Source organism: Sinohyriopsis cumingii, chromosome 13 (genome assembly GCF_028554795.1).
Source record: "Sinohyriopsis cumingii isolate HCF-2022 chromosome 13, ASM2855479v2, whole genome shotgun sequence".
In the NCBI taxonomy this organism is placed as follows: Eukaryota; Metazoa; Mollusca; class Bivalvia; order Unionida; family Unionidae; genus Sinohyriopsis; species Sinohyriopsis cumingii.
In genome coordinates, this window is record NC_142973.1 from 68,315,111 (window position 1) to 68,340,467 (window position 25,357).

General features: G+C 35.3%; 1 protein-coding gene across 1 annotated transcript in view; it reads right to left on the minus strand.

The window, feature by feature from the left end:
• LOC149785784 (MAP kinase-activating death domain protein-like) overlaps positions 1–25,357 on the minus strand; it is a 274,806-nt gene that overhangs the window by 16,592 nt on the left and 232,857 nt on the right. The window contains exons 30-31 of the mRNA XM_089979703.1: positions 21,386–21,458; positions 791–837 (exon numbers count right to left, since the gene is read on the minus strand). Coding sequence (XP_089835829.1) covers positions 791–837; positions 21,386–21,458 — 120 coding nt within the window. The remainder of the gene's footprint in view (positions 1–790; positions 838–21,385; positions 21,459–25,357) is intronic.

Sequence of the window (25,357 nt, forward strand, 5' to 3'; positions counted from 1 at the left end):
TGGGATGTTATTTGTTCCTCATGTAGATACTGAAACACTTCTGTCCTTTAATTACAACATTCTTAAATTTATAAGCCCCTACAACAAGGCCCCACAATCATCCTTACATCAAGGCCCCACAATCATCCTTACATCAAGGCTCCACAAATTCATCCTAATATCAAGGCCCCGCAAACACATCTTACATCAACGTCCCACAAACGCATCCTTACAGCAAGGCCCCACAAATACACCCTGACATCAAGGCCCCACACACACATCCTTACATCAAGGCCCCACAAACTCATCCTTACATCAAGGCCCCACAAACTCATCCTTACATCAAGGCTCCATAAACTCATCCTGACATCAGCACCCCACATACTTATAACAACATCTACATAATTTTAGTAAAATGGTTTCTGTATGAATGTCCTCATTAAAATGTGATGACAAATTATGGAGGAGTGAAACAATCATCAACTTACCATACTGGATATAAAACAATCATCAACTTACCATACTAGATATAAAATAATCAATCATCAACTTACCACAGTGGACCAAAAACAAGCAATTATCAACTTACCTCAGTGGACATAAAACAATCTTCAAATTACCATAGTGGATATAAAACAATAAATCATCAATTTACCATACTTGATCAAAAACAGTGATCAACTTACCATACTGGATATAAAACAATCATCAAATTCCCATGCTAGATATAAAACAATAAATCATCAATTTACCATACTTGATAAAAAACAATCAACTTACCATACAGGATATAAAACTATCATCAACTTACCATACTGGACATAAAACGGTGCTGAATCAATTTCCGATTTTTGGGATCTGAAAAACAAGTAAGGTATGGTTGAAAATCAAAGAAATAAGTTCAAACTTAACATTTTAACAAAGTATTTTAAGATGATGACCTTGACTTTATTCCAACTGAGTGTCTGTGTGTGTGTATATATATATACACACACACACACACACACACACATATATATATATATATAGAGAGAGAGAGAGAGAGAGAGAGAGAGAGAGAGAGAGAGAGAGAGAGAGTGTGATTTGGATTTTTAATGTAGCTTTAACAACTTTTCACTCATACTGCTACAATCTCTGCAATGTGGCAGTTTATAGTGATGTCTAGCACTGGGCCATCATGCAGCAGACATGTAGCATGATGTCCCACCCAGTCACATTATCCTGACACCAGGCCAACCAGTCCTAAAATTAACCTCTTAATGCTGAGTGCCAAGTGAGGCAGTTGTTAGTACCATTTTTGTAAGTCTTTGGTATGACTCGGCCGGGGATCGAACCCATGACCTCCCACATCAAAGGCGGATGCTCTAACCACTAGGCAAGAGGGGGCCCCGAGTGGTCTAAAGTGCTCTCCATTATGGATCACTGCCATCTCACCTCTGTCTGCGCCGATTTGAGTATCAGATTCGGCTATGTGGGTATTTGAGAAAGCTTGCCAGTAGCTTCTCGTGAGTCGGTGGTTCTTTCTGGGGTTTTCCTGGGTTCTTCCTCCACCATTAATACTGGCCGCCATGTATAGCCTATTGTGTGCTGAAAAATGGCGTTAAACCCCACAACAACAAAAAAAACAACTAGGCAAAAGAGAGAGAGAGAGAGAGAGAGAAACACTGCTATTTTATCAAATCTGCATTTTGTTTACATTTCATTTGCAATCTATTTCCATTCCATTCAGGTAGACACTTCACCTGTGTTCCATTTGCATTCTATTTCTATTCCATTCACGTGCATTGCATCTGCATTCCATACATGTATACATTTCGACTGCATTCCATTTGCATTCCATACATGTATACATTTCAATTGCATTCCATTTGCATTCCATACATGTATACATTTCAATTGCATTCCATTTGCATTCCATACATGTATACATTTCAATTGCATTCCATCTGCATTCCATACATGTATACATTTCAATTGTGTTCCATTTGCATTCCATTTATATATGCATTTCATTTCATTTGTGTTCCATCTGCATTATATTGTCATTCATAATTGCATTTTATGTGTTTCTTTCACATTCTATTTCCACTCCATTCATGTCTGTACATTTCATTTGTGTTCCATTTGCATTCCATTTACGTACACATTTAATTTCATTTGTGTTCCATTTGCATTCTATTTCCATTCCATTCATGCATGCATTTCATTTAATTTGTGTTCCATTTGCATTCTATTTCCATTCCATTCACCCATGCATTTCATTTCATTTGTGTTCCATTTGCATTTTATTTCCATTCCATTCATGCATGCATTTCATTTCTGTTCCATTTGCATTCTATTTCCATTCCATTCATGTATGCATTTCATTTATCATCTTGTAACTTTTCATTTATGGTCTCACAAATGCATTCAGAATATTCCTCATTTCCTTCTATTTGTGCTCATCTGGATTAAAAAGGAAATGTATTTACCGAATTCAGCTTTTGCTTTGCAGTTTTAAATGGAGATAATTCTAGCTTTCATATGTCTTATTAAAACAGCAATATAACAGCAAATGCATAAAATACAAATGAAAAAGCACTGAAAGTATCATAAAATGCAAATAATATAAGCACTGAATGTATCATAAAATGTAAATAATATAAGCACTGAAAAGTATCATAAAATGCAAATAATATAATTAATGAATGTATCATAAAATGCAAATAATATAAGCAATGAATGTATCATAAAATGCAAATAATCTAAGCAATGAATGTATCATAAAATGTAAATAATATAAGCAATGAATGTATCATAAAATGTAAATAATATAAGCAATGAATGTATCATAAAATGCAAATGAAAAAACCCTTCTGGAATGTATCATGTGATGAAAATGAAAAAAGCACTGAATGTATCATAAAATACAAAAGAAAAGGCAAGAATGTATCATAAAATGCAAATGAAAAATGCATTGAATGTATCATAAAATGCAAATGAGTGTGTGTGTGTGATTTGGATTTTTAACATAGCTTTAAAAAATTTTCAGTCATATCGCTACGATGTCTGCAGTATGGCAGTATATAGTAATGTCTAGCAATGGGGCATCATGGCATGATGTCCCACCCAGTCACATTATCCTGACACCAGGCCAACCAGTTCTAACACTAACCTCTTAATGCTGAGCACCAAGCAAGGCAGCTGTTAGTACCATTTTTTAAAAGTCTTTGGTATGACTCAGCCAGGGATCAAACCCACGACCTCCTGCATCAGAGGTGGATGCTCTAACCACATGGCCACTGGAGCAGTTAAAATGCAAATGAAAAAAAACATTAAATTCATAAAACGCCAATGAAAAAAGCAGTTTCATAAAATGCCAATGGAAAAACATAGAATGTATCATAAAAGCACTGAATGTATCATAAAATGCAAATGGAAAATCACTGAATGTATCATAAAATGCAAATGAAAAAGCAGACAATGTATCATAAAAGCACTGAATGTATCATACAATGATAATTAAAAAACACCAAATGTTATCATGAAATGCAGATGAACTAAGCATGGAATGTATCATACAAATAAAACTGCAACAAGTGTAAAAAATGATACAGAATATCTGCCAGTAAATTTATATCATGGTTTATTTCATTCAAGTAAGTAATGTCCAGATCCTGCCACTTCATCAAATCACTGATGGCAGCTTTTTATAAAATGTCTGACATGATAAAAACAATCTTGCAGTTTGTACAGAGGTGAACATTTTCTACCATCTGATCATAGACCATCTGGTGAAAAGCTTTTCTTTTACTACTGAAATTTAGTGGCAACCTGAAAGTACAGTATATACTCACTTATGAGTCCAAATGCAAATTGCACAAGTCCAGATCTACTGTCACATAATGCGCTGGCAGATCTGGGTCTCTGCAGTAAGGAGTAATCAGTAGAACAAGCAACACAGACCCCGATCTGACAGCATGTTAAGCTACAGCAGATCAGGATCTTTGTTGTTTGCAGATTGACATGACTTTTAGGGAAGTATATGCGGTAATGAATATATATATATATATATATATATATATATATATATATATATATATATATATATATATATATATATATATATGTAGACACACACACAAAAACAAACACATTATTTCTGAAAATGGAGTAGTGACCTACTATTGAATGTTAGAACAATACCATCCAAAGAAAGTGACCTTGAAATTAGACAACATGAGATACTTTTGACAAGATATTACAAAACTAATCAGACATTATTTATAAAAAAGTTTCATCATTGTGAAGAATATGCTTTAAAAACCTGACTTGGGTGGAATTCTTAGCTGAAATTAGAGAATCATTTTCTTTAAAAAAAAATTCAACTTCCATCTACTTTCAAATGCAAGACTTCAAAAGTTAGAGTGTAGTCATTTGATGCATGGAACTCCTTTAAATGATTACCTACAAAATCTCATGATTGTGCAATTGACAGTACAAAAGATATGGATCTCAACAATAAAGTTTCAAACATTTAGTTTGACATGAAATAGTATTGTGACCTATGTTTATAACTTTATCTGGTTCTCTGAATGAATGAATGAACCCACATCATGCCATGAATGTTTTTCCAAGCAGTGTTTTTCTTCTTCTAAGTAATGAAGCTACAATAAAAGTTTAATGAGATTGTGAAAGTAGGTCACTATGCAGTTTATAAATACAATGAAAAAGTGTAGTACTAAAGATAAAAGCATTCATTAAGTTTCATGACTGTTTATGCTAAGAAGGGTGAGATATGAAGTTGAATGTAATGAACAGTCCAGGGCTGGACAAATCCACTTGTCCCATGCGTGTGCAAGAAGCTCAAATTATGCCAAGGTAAGCCTACTTATGCAAGGTGGTAGTACACGAGCATGTTCCCACCCCAAAAAACCTAGAGAGAGCAGGAGGGTGTGGAAGATAGCAGTTGTGTTTAGTTCATAATGCTGCTTGTTCTGCAAGTTCTATACTCGGCAAACTTCACATTATCAGCGCCTTTATTTAATTTTTATATGTACATGTATCAGTTACAAAAAATGTCTGCAGTTTCCTTCATCTATACAGCCTTTATTCCATGATACCCTGTCAAAGCCTTTCACTTCCATCTTGTAGTCAATGTCAAGGTCAGTCAAAAATTTCCTTGTCCATGATATATTAATGTAAATGATTACTACTGGAATTTCTTTAAGTCCTAACCTATCCACCTCCATCCACCCTAAGCATTTAGCTCACCACTGAAACCATGGACCAACTTTCTGGTACGATGAGATTTGCCAAATGTCCTGACTCTCAAAAGTTGCCTTGTCAAGGATTGTTTAATGCCTGTCACCAATTTTAAGGTGATAAGGTGACAACTGCTTAAAAACTTGAGATCTGTCACTGGTATGTCTGGAAAATGCAAGGCACTTCGCCTCTAATAATTAGACATGTGAATCTGATTAAAAGCCGATGTACCAAACATCTACCAATCACGTTTTATGCAGCAATTACAAGAAAATGATACATACCGGTACTTACTGTTTGGCGAAAATGAGACGGATAAAAATACGTGTTCTCAGCTCATTCAGGTGAGTAAATAAATTACAAAAAAAACCCCTCAAAAGTGACAACTCCTTTGGACCAAATGAAAGTTTTTGTTTTGAGAGGTTTTCGGTTAACATATACTGGGATCAATATTTGTTACAGTCTTTGGAGCCGAGAAGTTTTGGTTTACTGGGATGAAATTATGATATCAACGAAGGACAAATCAGGGACAGCCCAAAAATTCAATCTAAAGGGGATTCTGGTATATCGAGAGTTTAGATGGGACTTCACTGTACTTTGAAACCACTCATTTCACTCATATTAAAGCAAAAAGGGAAACTTGAAGCTTCCACAAACAAATATAATGAATCAGTTGCAAAGAAAAATAGCCAGCATGAAGTCATTGTGTATTAATGAGTATACCTGTCTATAATTTAAATTAAAATAATGGCCTCATTTCTGACTGCAGAAACGTTCAATCTAGCAGTTTGCCTTTCTCTTTTCGGCATCTATGCCTTCTATTCACCAGTTACCACTTCAAACCCTTCTTTTTTTCTCAGCTACATATTTATCATTTGTATCTATTAATATCTTTTATGATAACTTTCATTATTGGCACAACTATTTAAACAAAAAAAAATATAAAAGAAAGAACCAATAACCTGTTCATTCATAAATAATTCAAAGAATAATTATAACATAATTCAAAGAATAATTATAACATAATTCAAAGAATAATTATAACATAATTCAAAGAATAATTATAACATAATTCAAAGAATAATTATAACATAATTCAAAGAAAACAGCATTTATTTCACTACTTTAGTTTTAAACTTTCGTTGTGCTATTATGCTGTCATATTTTTGGGCATAAATCATCCAAGGGTAAGTTCATTTTGTATAACCTGTCTGGTCCTAGTCTTTGAAACACAAAATAAAGGTTACTGTGATCTAGTTTTGGGAAGTACATTCAATGAATACTATACTCTTCCATAGCCAGCATGAGGATTACAGTATTCAATAAATATTTATGACTGTTCATGCAAAATATTCATCAAATAAAGCAAAACTAATGCAAAATATTGGGCATTACCGACATTATTATTGTTGTTGCTGTTGTTGTTGTTGGGTTTAACGCCATTTTTCAGCACACGATAGGCTATACATGGCGGCCAGTATTAATGGTGGAGGAAGAATCCGGGAAAACCCCAGAAAGAACCACCGACCCACGAGAAGCTACTGGCAAGCTTTCTCACATACCCACACTGGCTGAATCCGAGACTCGAACCCACACAGACAGAGGTGAGATGGCAGTGATCCATAACGGAGAGCGCCTTAGACCACTCGGCCACTCGGGGCCCCCACCAACATTATTAAATACAACAATCAGATCAATACTATCGTAAAAGTTGTACTTAATGTTTCACCAACATTCTGAAGATCAAAGACAAACAAAATTACATTCAAGCAGCTTGTGTTGGGAAAGTCAATAATAAAGTTCAGACTAAAGTCCAAAGAAACTATAATAACATTATAAACAGAAGTTGAAAAATTTAACTTGGGCCTGAACAGCAGCTTAATGTGTATTTAATAAATATAAAAAACATTTTTACATAGCATGTTTTGATAATAGTACATAAGTCTCATAATACAAAATATTTTACAGCACAATTACAAACAGGTAAGGACATTCAGTTCACACTGTAAGCAGAACAGGTAAGGACAGTCACTACATACTGAAAGCACAACAGGTAATGACAGTAACTTCACACAAAGCATACAGGTAAGGATAGTCACTTCACACTGAAAGCATAACCAAAGAGCTGATTTGTCATATAAATAAAGAATAATGATCATAAATCTAATTTTTTATATCTTTTTTTGTACTGATACAAAACCTGCTACAGTCCATACTACATGCAAAAGATAACTTTATAGCTAATTTAATGTTAGAAATTATAAGACAATGTTATGACAGATTTCAACATATGAAAAATAATTATTTGTCATTTCCTTCTGAGGGAGAACATTCCTCAAACTGCTCTTATTTAAACCATCAAATGAATTGAAGCTGTACCAATGTCACTTTTTGCCGATTGTGCTGATACTGCATATAGCCGATTATTAAAATTGCCAATACTGATGAGACTGATTTTTTTATAACAATGACTAGTTCAAAAACATAAACCTATTAGTATAAAGGTATCTTGTCGTGTGAGTTATATCAAGGTTGTTTATGCGGCAAGTGAATTTGAACTTCTATACAAAAACAAACAGAAACCGGATAAGAAGTACATTGCAATTTATAGAAAACAACAATCACACAAACATAAAACTTGAAAAACTTTAAAACTAACAATGATAAAACTTATGGTTTGCCAATTCAAGATATAAATGAATGAAAATGTATTAAGCTAGTCTTTTAAGTTACGTTCAGTGATGCAGGGTGCCATTACTAGATTTCAATAAATAACTAAAAAATGGCAATAACGCTAGCCCAATAATAATTAAAATTAATAATAAGCATGCTTTAAGACTAAAGTTAGACGTCACTGTACACTGGCTGCAGCTAATTCTGAAAGAATAGTTGAGGTAGGGCGTATTTAAGCATCGTTGATATTTCTCCCTTCTTGCCAAGTAATGATCAAAAAAATCTGGCCTGTGCCACTAAACAGCTGCTCACTCAGAATGCTTGAAGGTGGTGCAGACAAATACCGTCTAGCTAATTTGGCCAAGTAGGGGAACTGAAACCTGTGGCAACAGAGGGCTGGCCAGATACAATTCAAGCATTGTGTCAATGGCATCATCCAGGTGGGTTGTTTCGTTGACGGTATGGACAGGTTTGTCACAGGCCACAGAAAACAAATCCCGGAGATGCGACATTGATGGTTCAGTGGCGTTTGTTTCAGTTTCAGTTTTCTTTCTGGGGTTGGAGGTTCCTCCTGCTTGTCAGCTAACGCAACTATGATGCATTCAACTCTAAGCCATTCTTTGGTTCTGGTCACAAGTAATTCTTTGCTGAATAGGTGATGAATCGTGGCCAAAACAATCTTCTTGTTGCTGGCAATGTCAGCAAAGCATGTGTTTAGTGACGTCAACATATCACGGTGCATAGTCTGAAAACCATGACTCGCTTCATGTTCTCAAGTCAGCAACTTTTGGAGTTTTTTCAGCATAGGAAGAATGACGGATACTGATGTTTGGCTATCACTTACTTCCTTGTTAATGTCCATGAATGGGCCTAATGTTTCCACAATATTGTTAATCAAGATCAACTGTTGAGCTTTTTAGGCTAGGCAGGTTATAGAGAGTAGCCTAAACCCCCAAGACTTGTTTTTATTCATATAACGAAGCCAACATATTGCATCTAGAATTTCAGCGTGTCTGGACATCCTGGATGAGTTTCTTATGGGCAATCCCAAATTTTTCCTGCTGCTCTTTGAGCTGCTGTTGTGCCAGGATGGAGTGCTGGAACTTGCTGACTATGGATTGTGAAATCGCCAAAACATCTTTGACAGCTCACTGAAAATCTTTTGTTAGCCAGTGTGCCTAAGAGTCAACAAGGCTACGTCAATGGACAGGTCTGGCCATGCATCAGAGGTCAAACTAAGGTCAGATTGGGCAGAAACTAAATCACGCACCTTGCTTTGTATCGCCTTATGCATGTCAGGTATCAAAGATGTGGAAAAGTACTTCTGTCTTGGAATTTTATAGCTTGCTTCTGCCTTGGCCATCAGATGTCAAAATCAAATGTCTTCAGCAACAGAACATGGTTGCACATCTACTGCCACGAGTTCTGCAATAGCTTTGTGCCAATTAATAGCTCTCGGGTCGTCAAATGCAAATGGCTGCTTCCGGTTCAGCATCAATAGTTAGAGTATGAGGAGTTGCTGCAGCTACTGAGTTTAACTGTGCAGCATTCTTTTCTTTTTTATCTGCCAGAAACAGGCCATGTTCGATGATGTGCATGTAGCACAAGTGCTGGTCAAGATTTGATGTCGTATAGTTTTTAGAATCCTTTCCACCTCTGGAAATGCATGCTTTGCAAAGTGTACAATTTACTTTGGATTCGTCAACTGCATTTACTATGTAGTAATTCCGGACTAAACTTCAGTGTTTCGAGTTCAAAATTATGCATAATCTTGGTAGTATATTTAATAGTGTACAATCGCTAGTCAATATTAATAATCCAATCAATTTAGTCTCTTGAAACAATGCTTTAAATCAAGTAAAATACTACTAAGTTGTCCACATGGCTGGCTGGATGCATGTACCATGCTGCAAATCGCTCACTGAAGCAGCTCAGCAACTCGGGTATCAAGGGCTAACGTCGCTGGCACTGGCATGACAAAATCATATTTGTATGTCAACGTTCAGCCGCTTCAGCGTCCGACTGCTATTCGTTGATTAGCATCATTGCAGTACCAGCTAAATAACAGATTAACTATAGTGAGTCATAGTTTCTTAGCAGTTGGAAATTTCACTAGCTATCTAATCTGCCTAGCTATCTGCTAATGTGTATGCTGTAAGTTCAACTGCCACACAAGGCCTCAATGGCTGGTTGGCTGCTCTGACTGAGACGAGTGCATGAATGGTATTGATAATTTTTTGTGTGTAGACAAAAAGCGGTCGTTTACAGCAAGTGTGTTAAAAAGTATTTACTTTTTAGAATATATTGTCTTTCAATTAACCCTCAAATCAATTGTTTATTCCTTAATTTCCACTATTTAATTCTATTTAAAATTTAAGCCATATCAACATTAATGACTCTAACACTCAGCTTGACCAATTACAAGGTGAGCGGATGATAATTGTTAATAATATAACTTTTAAGATTTCTTTGACAGGTGTGTTTGGAAATAAAAATCACTCATCTCTAATGATTAACCACCAGGAGGATTTTGTTCCAGGCATGAATGACAGACCGAAAATGTTGCACTCACAAGTAGTGTTCATGATCTCCAGGCATGAATGAATGATGGACCAAAAATGTTGCACTCACAAGTAGTGTTCACAATCTTTTGTGAATAAGACAATTCGAGGAGAATAATACTACATAATGCTTGGCAAACAATTAAACGGAAAAATTCTCCAGCTCAAAAGTCAACTTGTCAAATATTTTGATGCATGTCACTGATTTCATGGTGACTAGATGATAACTCAAGTAAATGGATAAAATAAGTGTTCACAAATCTGTCAGCTGTGAGTATAAATAAATCGTTACAAACAGTCTAGCTTTCAATATTATTGATGTAGTTGATGAAATGAGTCTGCTATCTTATCTATGCAAAAACAAAAAGAATTTCCTTAAAGTATCCCATGCTATTTTATCTTATTTGTTTACTCGTGGCAGGATAGTATGTTCTGGAAAAGCTTAAATTTTCCCATCCGCTTGCCCTTGGCATGCTTACACTTATAAAATGTAAAATTCCCTGTATATCTACGTACCCCAAACCATGACTTTATGGCCATCTGTTCTAGAAAAACGGACTGCTACTCAAGCAAAGGAATAAAAAGACTTTCAAAAATTAACATCCAGGTTAGTCCCAATCTAAATATACTATAATTCTGAAACCAGAGTGTAATCAATGATTACATGGCTTATATGTACAAAGCTTTTAGTTCTTGTTATTATGGGATTTAATGCAATTTTTCAGCACAAGACAGGCTATACATGGTGGCCAGTATAACTGTTGGAGGAAGAACATGGAAAAACAGGGGGAAGAATTAATGACCCATGAAGCTACTGGCAAGCTTTCTCATGTACCCACATTGGCTGAGCCCGAGACTTGAACCTGGCAGACAAAGGTGAGATGGCCGTGATCCAAAATATTGTGCGCTTTGGACCACTGGCCATTTGCCCCCACCCCACCCATTTTTAGTGGTCATGAGCAGCCACAGTAAGCATTAAAACCATGCAAAAATATTCAGATTAACAAGATACTAACAATCAAATGCTGAGCCCTTTCCATTTTGCACAACTTTTTATCTTTACATTCAAACTTTGATTTTTAAAAAAAATTGAAATATTTAACTATGAGTTATTCCTATGTAGCCAGTATTGCATAAACATACCATTACGCCAATACTCGTACATACATCCACATAATACTGTAATTGAGCATAACAGACTAAAACAATAAAAAAGAACATTCTTTTCCATGATATCATAGTAGAATGACTGTCCTGAATTAGGAAAAACCTGAGATTAATGTTGTTTATGAGATTTAAAAAAAACAGTTCTTAAAATCTGCTTCATAAACTATTATCATTGTCAATTAAGCCAAATTTTAATAGGTGACTCACAGGTTCTGAATAACTTCAGGGTTGCATTTAGGATTTAGTAAATTTGGGCACTGACATCGTTTAAAGATGAAAAAGGGCAACTAATCGAGTCAAGCTGGGTCTTTACAATAAGGAATAAAAAAGTAACTAAAAATGAAAGCAGAACAATAGTGTTATAATGTATTTTTTTAAAACTGGTGTTAAAAAACAAAAATGAAAATCCACTTTCTTTTTTGTTATATCATGATTTAAACTTTTTAAAATATTGTTTTTACACATGCAAGTAAAAAATACGTAGCCAGTCTGCATTTCCACCATAAAGTCATTCACTCTCATGTCCATCCTTAAGTTTTGAAATGGCTTTGAATTTCTGACAATGAAGAACCTCCAACAATACAGTCAGTACAGACTTGTTCTTTGAAAGAAATTGTGTATGATGCACTTGCATTATTATCATCAGTGTCTACATCCATTACTATCATCAGTGTCTACATCCATTACCATCATCAGTGTACATCCATTACTATCATCAGCGTCTACATCCATTACTATCATCAGTGTCTATGTCCATTACTATCATCAGTGTCTATGTCCATTAATATCATCAGTGTCTATGTCCATTACTATCATCAGTGTCTACATCCATTACTATCATCAGTGTCTATGTCCATTACTATCATCAGTGTCTATGTCCATTACTATCATCAGTGTCTACATCCATTACCATCATCAGTGTCTATGTCCATTACTATCATCAGTGTCTACATCCAGTACTATCATCAGTGTATACATTCATTACTATCATCAGTGTCTACAGCCATTACTATCATCAGTGTCTATGTCCATTACTATCATCAGTGTCTACATCCATTACTATCATCAGTGTCTATGTCCATTAATATCATCAGTGTCTATGTCCATTACTATCATCAGTGTCTACATCCATTACTATCATCAGTGTCTATGTCCATTACTATCATCAATGTCTATGTCCATTACTATCATCAGTGTCTACATCCATTACTATCATCAGTGTCTATGTCCATTACTATCATCAGCATCTACGTCCATTACTATCATCAGTGTCTATGTCCATTACTATCATCAGTGTCTATGTCCATTAATATCATCAGTGTCTATGTCCATTAATATCATCAGTGTCTACATCCATTACTATCATCAGTGTCTATGTCCATTAATATCATTAGTGTCTACATCCATTATTATCATTAGTGTCTATATCCATCACTATCATCAGTGTCTATGTCCATTACTATCATCAACGTCTATGTCCATTACTATCATCAGTGTCTACATCCAGTACTATCATCAGTGTCTACATCCATTACTATCATCAGTGTCTATGTCCATTACTATCATCAGTGTCTACATCCATTACTATCATCAGTGTCTATGTCCATTACTATCATCAGTGTCTACATCCATTACTATCATCAGTGTCTACGTCCATTACTATCATCAGTGTCTACGTTCAGTACTATCATCAGTGTCTATGTCCATTATCCAGATTGATCAAGGCATAGATTGAAATCTGCTGGCTCATAATAATGTGGTTGTCCAACAATACAAGACCTTGACCCTGATAAAGATATGTATTGTTGGCTGTCAGGTAACATCTTCAAAATCAGTGCCATGTAGCTCTGTTTCTGGATTTAACTACACTACATATATCATTAACTGTATTTCATATTTATACACACTGCATTCATATTTATACATACTGCATTCATATTTATACATACTGCATTCCTTAAATACCTAACTGCCCACAGCTTCCTTCCTCTATCAATCCTTTATTTCATATGAAACATTGATGGACTGTTGTTTCCTTGTAGTCAATGTGAAGTTAAGTCTCACATTTTCTCATGCAGATGAATGCACTACTTAATGCAAATTCTGACAAATAGGAAATAAATATTTATATTTTAACTCGTGAGTAATAGTTAAATTATATAATAATTATAATATCTATACATATATGGAACTTGTCAAGTTTCACGTCCAAAACTAGCTTCAGTCAATTTGTGAGCTCCAAATATACCAAGAATGACAACTCTGAACAATCAGTGTGTCAAAGGTATATATAATGTATGCTGCTGATTGCAAGGTGGCTAGGTGATAATGATTAACAATCTAACTCATGATGTTTCTTTGACAGGTGTGTTTGGAAATAAAAATCACTCCTCTCTGAGAGTTAGCCACCTGAAAATCTTGCACCCACAAGCAGTGTTTATCATTTATTAAGTGATTTTTATGAGAATGATACATACATACTGTTTGAAAAATAATTAAATGGCTAAAAATAAGTGTTCTCAAATCATTGTAAAAGTTTGCTATAGATTGTTTATTGGCATGTTGCCCATTTCAAGGTGAAAATTAGAAGACATGAAAGCAGAAGCATACATGCAAGTGAACACAACACTTCCCAGAAAAAAAAACCAACAAAAAAACGAGTGAATTTACTGATGCTGGAATATTTCAGTGAGGGACTAGGTTTTACCTTCATTTTCATACTGGATTTGATACTAAAATCTGCATGATAACTTGAATTTTAAGTGGAAATCTAGATAAAGAAAAATCTCAATTTTAATGATGTATTATAATATGATTAAAAGTTAAGTTAAAATTATAAAGTTAATGACACAGTTCTGTTCTTGGCTGCTTAAGTTTTCAGTTTAAAGTCTGTTACCAAAATATCACTCTCTCTTAAAAATCTAGCCATTTCCAAATACCTTATCTATATCTTTTTTATACATGTATATGTCTGTCTTTGCACTTCTAACTATATCTCTATTCTAAACCTTCCTTTCTTCCCTCTACATATCTATCCACATGTACTATTTACATCTTTTCTGATAACTTTAATTATTGCCATACTGTTTTAAGGTGCACACACAAATAAAATGAAAGCCCTAGATCTTTTGTAAAGAGGTTTCTTTCAAACATCATAGTTTTACACATTATTTTTTTCTTTATTTCTTTTACATTTATTGTGATATTTTGTTGTCATATTTTGGTAAAAGCTCAAATCCCCAATGAGCAAGTTCAATGTTCGAGGCAGCCACCTTATGCAAACTAACTTTTATAAAATTTCTGAAAGCCCTGATGGGTGTAGTACTCATAAAAATGCACACCATCATGTAGTTGATAGTCAGTGAAGTGTGAAGTAAGGGTCCCAGTTATCTACTTTTGTTGTTGTTGTTGTTGTAGGGTTTAACGCCATTTTTCAGCACACGATAGGCTATACATGGCGGCCAGTATTAATGGTGGAGGAAGAGCCCGGGAAAACCCCAGAAAGAACCACCGACCCATGAGAAGCTACTGGCAAGCTTTTTCACATACCCACATTGGCCGAATCCGAGATTCGAACCCATGCAGGCAGAGGTGAGATGGCAGTGATCTGTAACGGAAAGCACTTTAGACCACTCGGCCACTCAGGGCCCCTATCTACTTTGTGACAAAGGTGTAGTACTGGTCAAGATGCATCCCCTCACTGAGTTTTATGATTGTTAGGTATAACAGTGTCTATATATGGTGCAAAAAATCTGAGCTAAATATGGAAACTTAAGCAAGAACATACATTACTATTGTACATGTACAAAGTTAACCCCACAGAGACCCTCCAAATGGGGTAGGTGCTATGAGACCTATCTCAAATTTCTGCCTGGGACAGAGAAAGAAAGAATAAATGGTTGAGAGGAAGAGAGGGTGTCCATATATGCCAGCTGTGCAGACCCAGATCTGCCATCATATAATGCGCTGGCAGATCCGGGTCCGGACAATAATCAGTAAAATAAACAACACAGACCCTGATCTGCAGGCACATTATACAATGGGAGATCAAAATCCTTGTTGTTTGCAGTTTGACTTGGTTTATAAGCAAGTATATATACTTCTTGATCTCATGGCTCCATCCCTGGGACATGACCCAAAGGCCAGCAGCGATGTAAGGATAAAAAGAATTTTGGGACCATCTAATATTCCAAATTTTAAATGAATCTGTTAAATGTTTATTACAACATAAGACATGGAATGAAAACTTTAAAGTATCCTACATACTGACATGGTGGCTCCACCCAATAACATGACCCTGGGGTGATATTACATTTTCAATATGAAGTGAACTGTTTAAAGGATTTCTTAAAATACATGTGATCAAAATACTTTAACCAGAGAGCACTGAACATGCCCTTTTTGATGCTATGGCCCCTCCCATAGACAGAACCCAGGGACAGAAGTAATGAAAATACTTTAACAAAGGAGTGTTGTATATGTCCTTCTTGATGCCACCACCCCCAACCCCCCGGACAGGAGTGGTAAAATCAAATGAAGTATGTGTCTGTAGATGTTATACTCTAAACATGAACTATCTTGCATCGGATTTTATTTTAACCAAAATGTGTTCCCAATGTAACAGAGTGAATTTTGCAGATGTCATTGTAACATATAGCAATTTTACACTGATGCATGTAAATAGGCAACAGATTAAATATGTGGTATGTATAAAGATGCTAGTATTTGTGTAAATATGGTAGAGACTTGCTTGAATATGAATGAGGTTCAGTTTGTCATGTGAAACTACACTGGGTAATGATTGGGTATTGTTATCAAAATGCCAAGGGTTGAAATATTGCAGAAACAATATTTGCACTTGTTCAAATATTTGTCAGAAGTTGAAACTTTGCAGATATCTGTATTTTTAAGCTAAGTGAGAATCTAAAAAATTTTAAACCTGAAGGCGTGTGTATTAACAGTGGTGATTAGATAAACCAAAGTTCCCTTGGTAAGTTAACAGTTTGGGGTGCTGTTTCCCACGAAATTGTTTTGTTTTAAAAATCAATTACACTACAAAATGAGACGGGGCCCCGAGTGGCCGAGTGGTCTAAAGTGCTCTCCGTTACAGATCACTGCAATCTCACCTGTTTGCGTAGGTTTGAGTCTCGGATTCAGCCAATGTGGGTATGTGAGAAAGCTTGCCAGTAGCTTCTTGTGGGTTGGTGCTTCTTTCTGGGGTTTTCCTGGGTTCTTACTCCACCATTAATACTGGCCGCCATGTACAGCCTATCGTGTGCTGAAATATGGCGTTAAACCCAACAACAACAACAACAAAAACAACAAAATGAGGCAGTCTAGTTTTTGCATGAAGCGAAAGATCTTGACTCTGGGAAGAATATGAAGCCCTTATAAAGACTGTCCAAGGGATATGTAGTTCAGGGTCTATGAGGGACACATAACCAGCAGTGTAACAAGAGGGTTATGCTAAAGGGATCCCCCCCCAAAGCAAAAAGATACTGCGTCTTAATTTCACATATAATTTTTCTTCGATATGATTCTTAAGATCAGGGTTTGAATAGATTTGTCTTAAATAATATATGAATCATGAATAATAAGAACTGATCAGAATATTAGGTTTGTAGGATGTTTCCTGCAGAGGAATTGTTAGAAATAGTTTAGATAACCTAAGAAGTGATTTTTTTTAAAAACTCTGTTTAACTATGATGTGAATTCTTTTAACCTATGAACTGGTTGCATTAACATGTGAGCAACACTATGGGCTATATGTTATTTATGGATCAGTAATATGTGTGCTGGGTCCAGTATTTAGTTCAAGATAGTGATTAATAGTTCACATTGCAGGGGCTAAATTTTCATTAACCCTTTATCTCATAGAGCATAGTTACAAAGTGCAGCGTGCTATAAATAGAACACCTGTTACCTATTCGACTCCATACGCATAGGCCTGCCTGTTAACTGTTAAGCAATGTAGTTTATGTTACATTTAACAGCAATTTTAACCATTTTACATTTTTGGTACACATCTATTATGTGTGGAAAAATGTAAGAGTAAAGTCCAATTGTTATAGCTGTGTAATTATTTTTCACAGAAGAATTTTTGATGTGCTTTAAAATCTTGAGAGAACTTTTTCACCGTCAAGTCAATGAGAAAGCGTGACCTACTGTAGCTGCCATTTCTCAAATTTACAAGTTTTTTGTCCACGTCTACATCACTAAGTCATCTGAATTTGATAATTTTTAAGAACTAATTGCTGCCAACATCAATATCAGAGCCTTTACCTAAGTTACTGAAGCTTTCATAGTTGTGATTCTAACTGTGAAAACTTCGTAAGTACTGAATGAAATCTGCGACCTCTATTTTGGAGAGTGGAGATTATGAACCAGTTACTTTAAAAAGCAGATATCGACCAGAGCACAAACAGTGACCATGTGATCTGACGTAATTGTCATTCACAGAAATGAATGTAGTATTTAATAGGGGGTATTCCCCGAAGGTGGCCCTACAAAAACTGGCTTGAAATGGCTGTTGTTTATAGCAGACATCAAAAGGCGCTTCCACATGAATGGAGTAGAGATGTCAAAAGGCGCTTCCATGTGAATGGAGTAGAGGTGTCCAAAGGCGCTTGCATGAGGTAAAGGGTTAAGCGAGAGAAGACTATGCTATTGATCAATTAGTAATTGTAACTAGTTCTACTGGAGAAATACATTAATTTATACTTTACTAGGTTAGTTGTCTATGGAAAGAGAGAAAATCGAGTGTACATACACAATTAAGGCACTGTTGTATTGAATGCATGGTTATGATCTGCAGCCAATTAGCATTACATGTCTGTTGTCAAATATGCTATTCTGAGTAATGTATAAGCAGTTCAGCGTTTAAAAAAACAATCAAACGGTTAGGATATATTTATTTTATTTAACCATGAAGAAAGCTTTTGTAAGAGTGAACAACCAGTATAATAGACTAGATGACAGAGAGGCCACAGTGACACATGGATTGGCCAGAGGGAATAAGAGTGTTCCTGTGCAAGTCGACACCAGCCAACCAGCTATGTTGATTCGCAAGAGAGACCAGCATATCTATCAGGTTATGAAGACACACCAGACAATTTAAAGTTCAAAACACTCACTCAATTCCATGATAAGATTTGTCATATCTATGAAAAACAGAATTGCTAATTGCATTTTAGCATTTCGAGTTAATTTATTTTCTGGCAGAGGTGCATCCTATAATTACCGAAGTCTTGTACAATTTTATTTTGTTTATCAAATTAATTTGTTATATTCTGCATACAGGGGCTCATGTTGTTTTTTTCTATATCTCTGCTCAGATCTTCATTTATTCCATCCATTTATTTCACATTTAATATATGCTCAATCCGGGCTGCAACATCACAGGTGATCATCCTAAGACATCAATAAATCACCATCAAAGGAAAAGAAAGACCCACCACACCACCATTATTACTGACAATAAGGCCACACTCAAGTGCAGAATCTAGGGACAGGAGTGGTACTATGGTGAGTGTAATACATGGTTTTATTATATTCCAATTCTTTAGTGTTTAGGATAAGGAGCTCCAGAAAAAAACAGTAATGAAAAAACTCAGATGCTGGGACAACAGTGGTGCACTAAGACAAGGGGAATATGTGATGATATTTATATTCAAAATTTAAAGTGAACTGTGTCAAAGGGATCAAGAAAAAACGTGGCAAAACATTCTGCTTAAAAACCAAACTCTGTCCAATCATAATTTTAGACCCTATGGCCACCCAGGAGCTATCAGTGGTGCTGACAGAAGGCAGCATGTGATGATATTATATTCCAAATATAAAGTGAAGGCAAAGTTAGGCAATGGGTAACTGAGCTACAAGTGTTGGAAAAAACTTAGATAGAAAAGTATCCCAACACATCCAATCAAAATATGGCTGTTCAAATCTGAACACTGTTCCAACATAACCGAGACAAGGGGAGCACATAATTTGAATGGACTGATAAATAATCAATTTTCCATTGTCAGTCCATGTTCGCACAAATACCTTTCACTCAAATACACTAGTACTGGCTTCACTCTGGTACACAGTCATACTTTCAATGTTAAACTTACAAAGTATTCTTTCTAGGTCGATTGTAACCACTATTTTCAGCAGATGTACAATGCACCACACTATTAGTTAGTTGGCATTATATACTAAGGGGGGCAGCACATGAAATTCAAAAGATGTTGCTAGGACAAAGCACCAATATAGCTGTTTGATCAGCCAAGGTGTAGATAGGGTTATCGGAACCTTGGCTGGCAAAGATGAGGGGCCATATACAAAGTCCAAACCACAAACCCACAAACTGAAAACCAAGTGCTGTTAATATAATGCCCTCATTTTGAATGCCATCACCACAGATACAGCCACAAACCCACAAATTGAAAACCAAGTGATGTATACATGTGTCTTGGAGACCATCACCAAAGACCCAGCCACAAACCCACAAACTGAGAACCAAGTGTTGTATTCCTCTGTCTTGGAGACCATCACCAAAGACTCAGCCACAAACCCACAAACTGAGAACCAAGTGTTGTATGCCCTCATCCTGGAGGCCATAAGAGACTTGACCACACATCCACAAAATCGACAACATGCATATAAATGGTGCTTGCCCCTATCTTGATGGCATAAAAGGACTGATGACCAATAAAACTAACTGTACTTATACAGTACTAATTTGTGACAATTTAACTTAGCACAAAAATACCACGTTATATACATTGTTGTTAGTTCTCATCAGAGCTGCCTGTTACATGACAATACATTACTGTCCTGAAGGTTGATGGCGTATTTCCTACTGATGTTTAGTTTAAGTCCAGGTGACTATCCATAATGAGATCAATATTATAAAAACAGGTACAAGGCAATTCTAGGCTATTTACCAACCACACTCCCCAACAGCAACTGACACAGTAGTGTTAAGTTCTACCTGTCAATCATGCTGTCAGGAAGTTACTCATGCCAATCAGTTAATCAGATCCCAGCAAGGAGCAAATGTCCTCAGTGGCAGATAAATTCAAACTGAACCTAGACAAGTTCTTTCCCCTTTTATGAGATGTTTCAGCCTATATATTTATGTATTTAGACTCCTAAAAAAGCATTCTGATGCATGAAACCAGAAAGTGATATTGTCACATGGTATGCAATGGTATCTGCAGTATTTCTGTGGTTCATATTCATTAATCATAAATTTTCTTTCAAGATGACTGCTTTCTTTATAACAGGAAGTTTTGCATGATATCACCCAGTCTATCCTGACTAAAATGTCAGTGCAAAGACTTTTCCCAAAGTTGAAAGTACAAGCAAATTAGTTCAGTCATCAGTTGTCTTGTATATATAATACATGTACTGTGAAAGGTTTTTTTACTACAATCTTTGGTCATGTGAAATAAGTATTTACCTCGGAAAATTTAGTCATTTCATTAGAACTGATGTACAAAGCTAAGAAAAAAAGGACTAAAATACAAATTTCATTCTGATTCAAAGCAAGAAATATGCATATATAACTAATGAAAAATCTGCAAGAAAGACTGACAATATCATCACTTTAATTTCAAAGAATGTATCACGTACAATATGGATGTGTGAAATAACAAGAAATCATAATCTGAAACATCTTGAGATCTGAAAGACATGAATATATGACCTATGACATTGAAAGTGGAAAAATATCGAGAAAAATGATAAAATAAAAACAAAAATTTGCAAATTCTTACCAAATTCCTCAAGAATAAATATTCCTCCTTTCTGCGTGAAACATTTCCTGATACGACCTAGCTCTATAAATGACTGAAAATAAAATCAAAAGCAAAAATAACTATGCAGTAAAGTGATGTACCACTTGTGACAAAATTGGAAGCACTAGTGATGTGTGGAAGCACAAAGGAAGCCCAATATTCAATCCTGAAACTTGTTTATTTAATTGTGTATAATACCAACCAAATGCATGAATGCACCCACATCTGTCATTATGTAAGACTGCTAGGAGATCAGGGTCGATGATGACGATTATAAACAGTATAAACTCTAAACTGACTGTGCATTATGGGATAGCTAGTCTAGGTACTCTATGCTGTTTGTAGTATGGTAAACGTGTGTGTTGATCAATATGTAAATATTCACATTACATACTCTACATTATTTGCAATTATTTATGCATCACGACAGAAATTTGTTCCAAAAGCCTTAGCATTGTATATTATATCTCAGTTTACTGTTCAATGGATCAAAATACTATTTACACTATTGCAGACCAAATTCTGATTGGCAAAAAATGTTACAGTTCCTACAAGAAAGAAAAAATTATTTGAAAATGGTTTGAATTTTCATTTCAAATGGAATTTGGTATATAATTGCAAGATTAATGGATATTACTTTCTTTGAAGTTAAGATTCTCATATGCCATCAAATAACCGATTAAAATGAACATAAAGATGTGATTGTTAATACTATATTACTTGTGTCCAACTATTCAAACCTGACCTAGTTATACCTTCACAATTTTCTTAGTGAGTGTGATTTGTTCGTAACTATTTTATTTTATCTTTGGATCAAGTCAAAAATACTGATGCAGTTTATTATTCATAAGATATGTATTTTTTTGTGTAATGACAGACGACCATAGGAGCAGTGAGAAAAAAAATTAAAACCTTGTTCCCTTGAGGACATGGACTTTGTCCCAGCTGAGAAGATGAAACCATGGTAAAAAAACAAAACCATGCCTCTGGTTTGAAATTAAAGTTTTGGAGTAATTAACTATGAAAGGGTTAATTACACTACTAATAAACAAGTTGTAGCCAGAATTGACTGAAGTAATTTTCAAATGAAGCAGGTTTATATATATATATATATATATATATATATATATATATATATATATATATATATATATTGAAATTGGGACTTCCAATATGGCACATGTGGTATGCAAACTTCAAAGATCTATTAACAGTTACAAATAATAATAAAACGTGTCTAAGAAAAGTGACTAGCTAAAGCAACTAAAAGGGAAGGAATGAAGCAACAAATGACAGACAAACCTGACAAAAAACAAAAACAGGACAGATTAGTCGGTCACAAATGAGACAGTCAATTCATCACAGTACCATACCTCAAAATCCTGAACCAGAGGGGAGAGCATAGAAGGGAAGAAAGAAAAGATAAAAATTAAAATGCCATCACTGTAACAGCTGTACAACATGGCAACATTCCAGCACCAGGGGATATTTGAATACATGTACTTATATAATTCCTGTATTCCTGAAACTTGTGGGCACATATCTTAATATCAAGCTCTGATTTTCTAAATGCTGAGAATAAAGTTACAGAAATTTTGGTCAAAACCTTTTTTCTTTGCTTGTTAAATTTATATCCATCCATGTATCAATCTAAATCTGCAGATTTTGACCTCAATTCCAAGCTTGGTGCTCAAAGTTTGAAGATCACAGGGCTTTTCTCTATACATAGTAAAAAATCAAACTTTTCAACCATTATTTTAAGATGCAAAAGGTTTTTAATGTTGTTTTATACATCTTGATAAAGCTTGCCTGAAGTATGGATAATCTAAAGACTGCAACCATATTTATCAATGTGTAATGTGCAACCAATGGTTTATATCAGGGACCTATCTGCCATCACATCGTATGGCCACTCATTATAAGGTGCCTTGATATAACACTGTTTCTATATATAACACTAGTATATTCATGGATACCTATGCCCAATTAACAGACAACTATGAGGAAAGTAGATCAAGTTTTGCCAGTGCATTATCAAGGTCTATACGGTTGGTTTGAAAATTTTAAATTATCTCTGTATAAAATTGTTCTTCATACAGGACAGGTACATTCATCTATACATATGCTTAACAAACTGTCAACTGTGAATGAAGTACCAGTAGACCAAGATTTTAATGAAGACCAAGATTTTAATTAATTTGATGAAGATTTGCATGAAGACCAAGATTTTAATGAAGAAGACCAAACTTTTGATGTTTAGAAATAATTTACAGTAACTCATAATAAGGCTATTTCTTTTTAACTGCCGAGTGTTGGAACAATCTCTGATATTTCGAGCAAAGTGTTGGAACAATCTCTGATATTTTGAGCAAAGTGTTGGAACTATGTCAGATATTTTTGAGCAAAAAGATTTTCAAAATAAGCTACTGTCTTGGCCATACTGGACATAAGACTGGCACCATTTTCACTGATGACAAGGTAGACATCAGTAAAAGACTTAGTGAAAACCTTACATTGATATGATGTTTTGTTCAGGAGTTTTAGCAATAATAAGATTTTAAAGGTGGCTGCTGTTGTAGCCATACTAGATGACAGATTGGCACCACTTTCATTTAGGACCAACTAGACATCATAAGCTGGTCTATGACGATGCTGATATAACCATCCATTCAGTTGCAGTAACTATAACAAGAGTTTCAAGATGTCTGCTGTGGTGGCCATACTGGATGTCCCGGTGGTACCATTTTAACTTAGGACCATTTAGACATTGTAAGAATTCTTCTGGTGAAAATCCCATGCCAATAGGATATTTCCATTCATGAGTAGTAGCAATAATATTTCAAAGATGTTGGCTGTGGTGACCCTACTGGATGTCAAATCAGCACGATTTTCATTAAGAAAAAACCATGTCAGCATAACAATCTATCCAGCTTGAGTGGCAAGAGCAAGGTTTTCAAGATGGCCACAATAGCAGCCCTGACAGACTATAAAATTGATAACTTTTTATTTAATTCTGTTTCATGTCATAAGATGCTGTTTTGTATTTAAAAAAACAAGTCAGTATGACAATCTATTTAGCTAGAATAGCAATGACAAGATTATCAAGACAGCCATCATAGCAGCCATGACATACATCACATCAGCAGCTTTTCATTTAAGACCATTTACATGCCACAAGAAGTCTGTTAGTAAAATCTCATGTCAATATGACCATCAATGCAGGAGTGGTGATAGGATTTTGAAAATGCTGCTCTAATGGCCATGCAAGATGTCTGATAGGCACCACTTGTTTTAGGACTATCAACACATCATAAAAAGCATTTCTGTTGAGATCCCATGTCCATTTCAATCATCCATTCTGGAATAAAAGCTGTAACTAAATTTTCAAGATGGCTGCTTTACTGAATGCTTGAGGGGCCACCACTTTCAGCAACCTGACCTCAGTATGAAACTGTTTTCCAAGTGTCATGAATTTCCTCCAAGCAGTTTAGGATACGTAGCGACAACAACTGTGAACAGCTGATGAACGTAACACCACAGAATAAGCTCTTTTGGTCCAGTTAGATCAAGAGGAATAGTAGTAAAAACTATGAATGGTCACAAATGCTGAGCTATCACATAAGCTCATTTGGTCATCAATCAGTAAAGATAAAAAGTACAGTTTTTGTAAAAAAAATTGGAAACAGTCTAGTTTTACTAACCAAAATCTGGTTATTCCCATCATAAAATACCAAATAAACCAAACTTTAAAAATGACTGCCTTTAATAGACCAATAAGGCATAAAAGCTGGTAGGTCTTGCCATATAGTTTTGGTGATTTTTTTCAAATAGCAAGGTGAAGTGATCACCCTAACACTCCCCATGCTAAGGCATGATGGGATTTCTCAAGTTAAATCAAACATCTAACACCACAGGGAGGGCTGAATACATAAGATGGTGAAGGAAATGAGT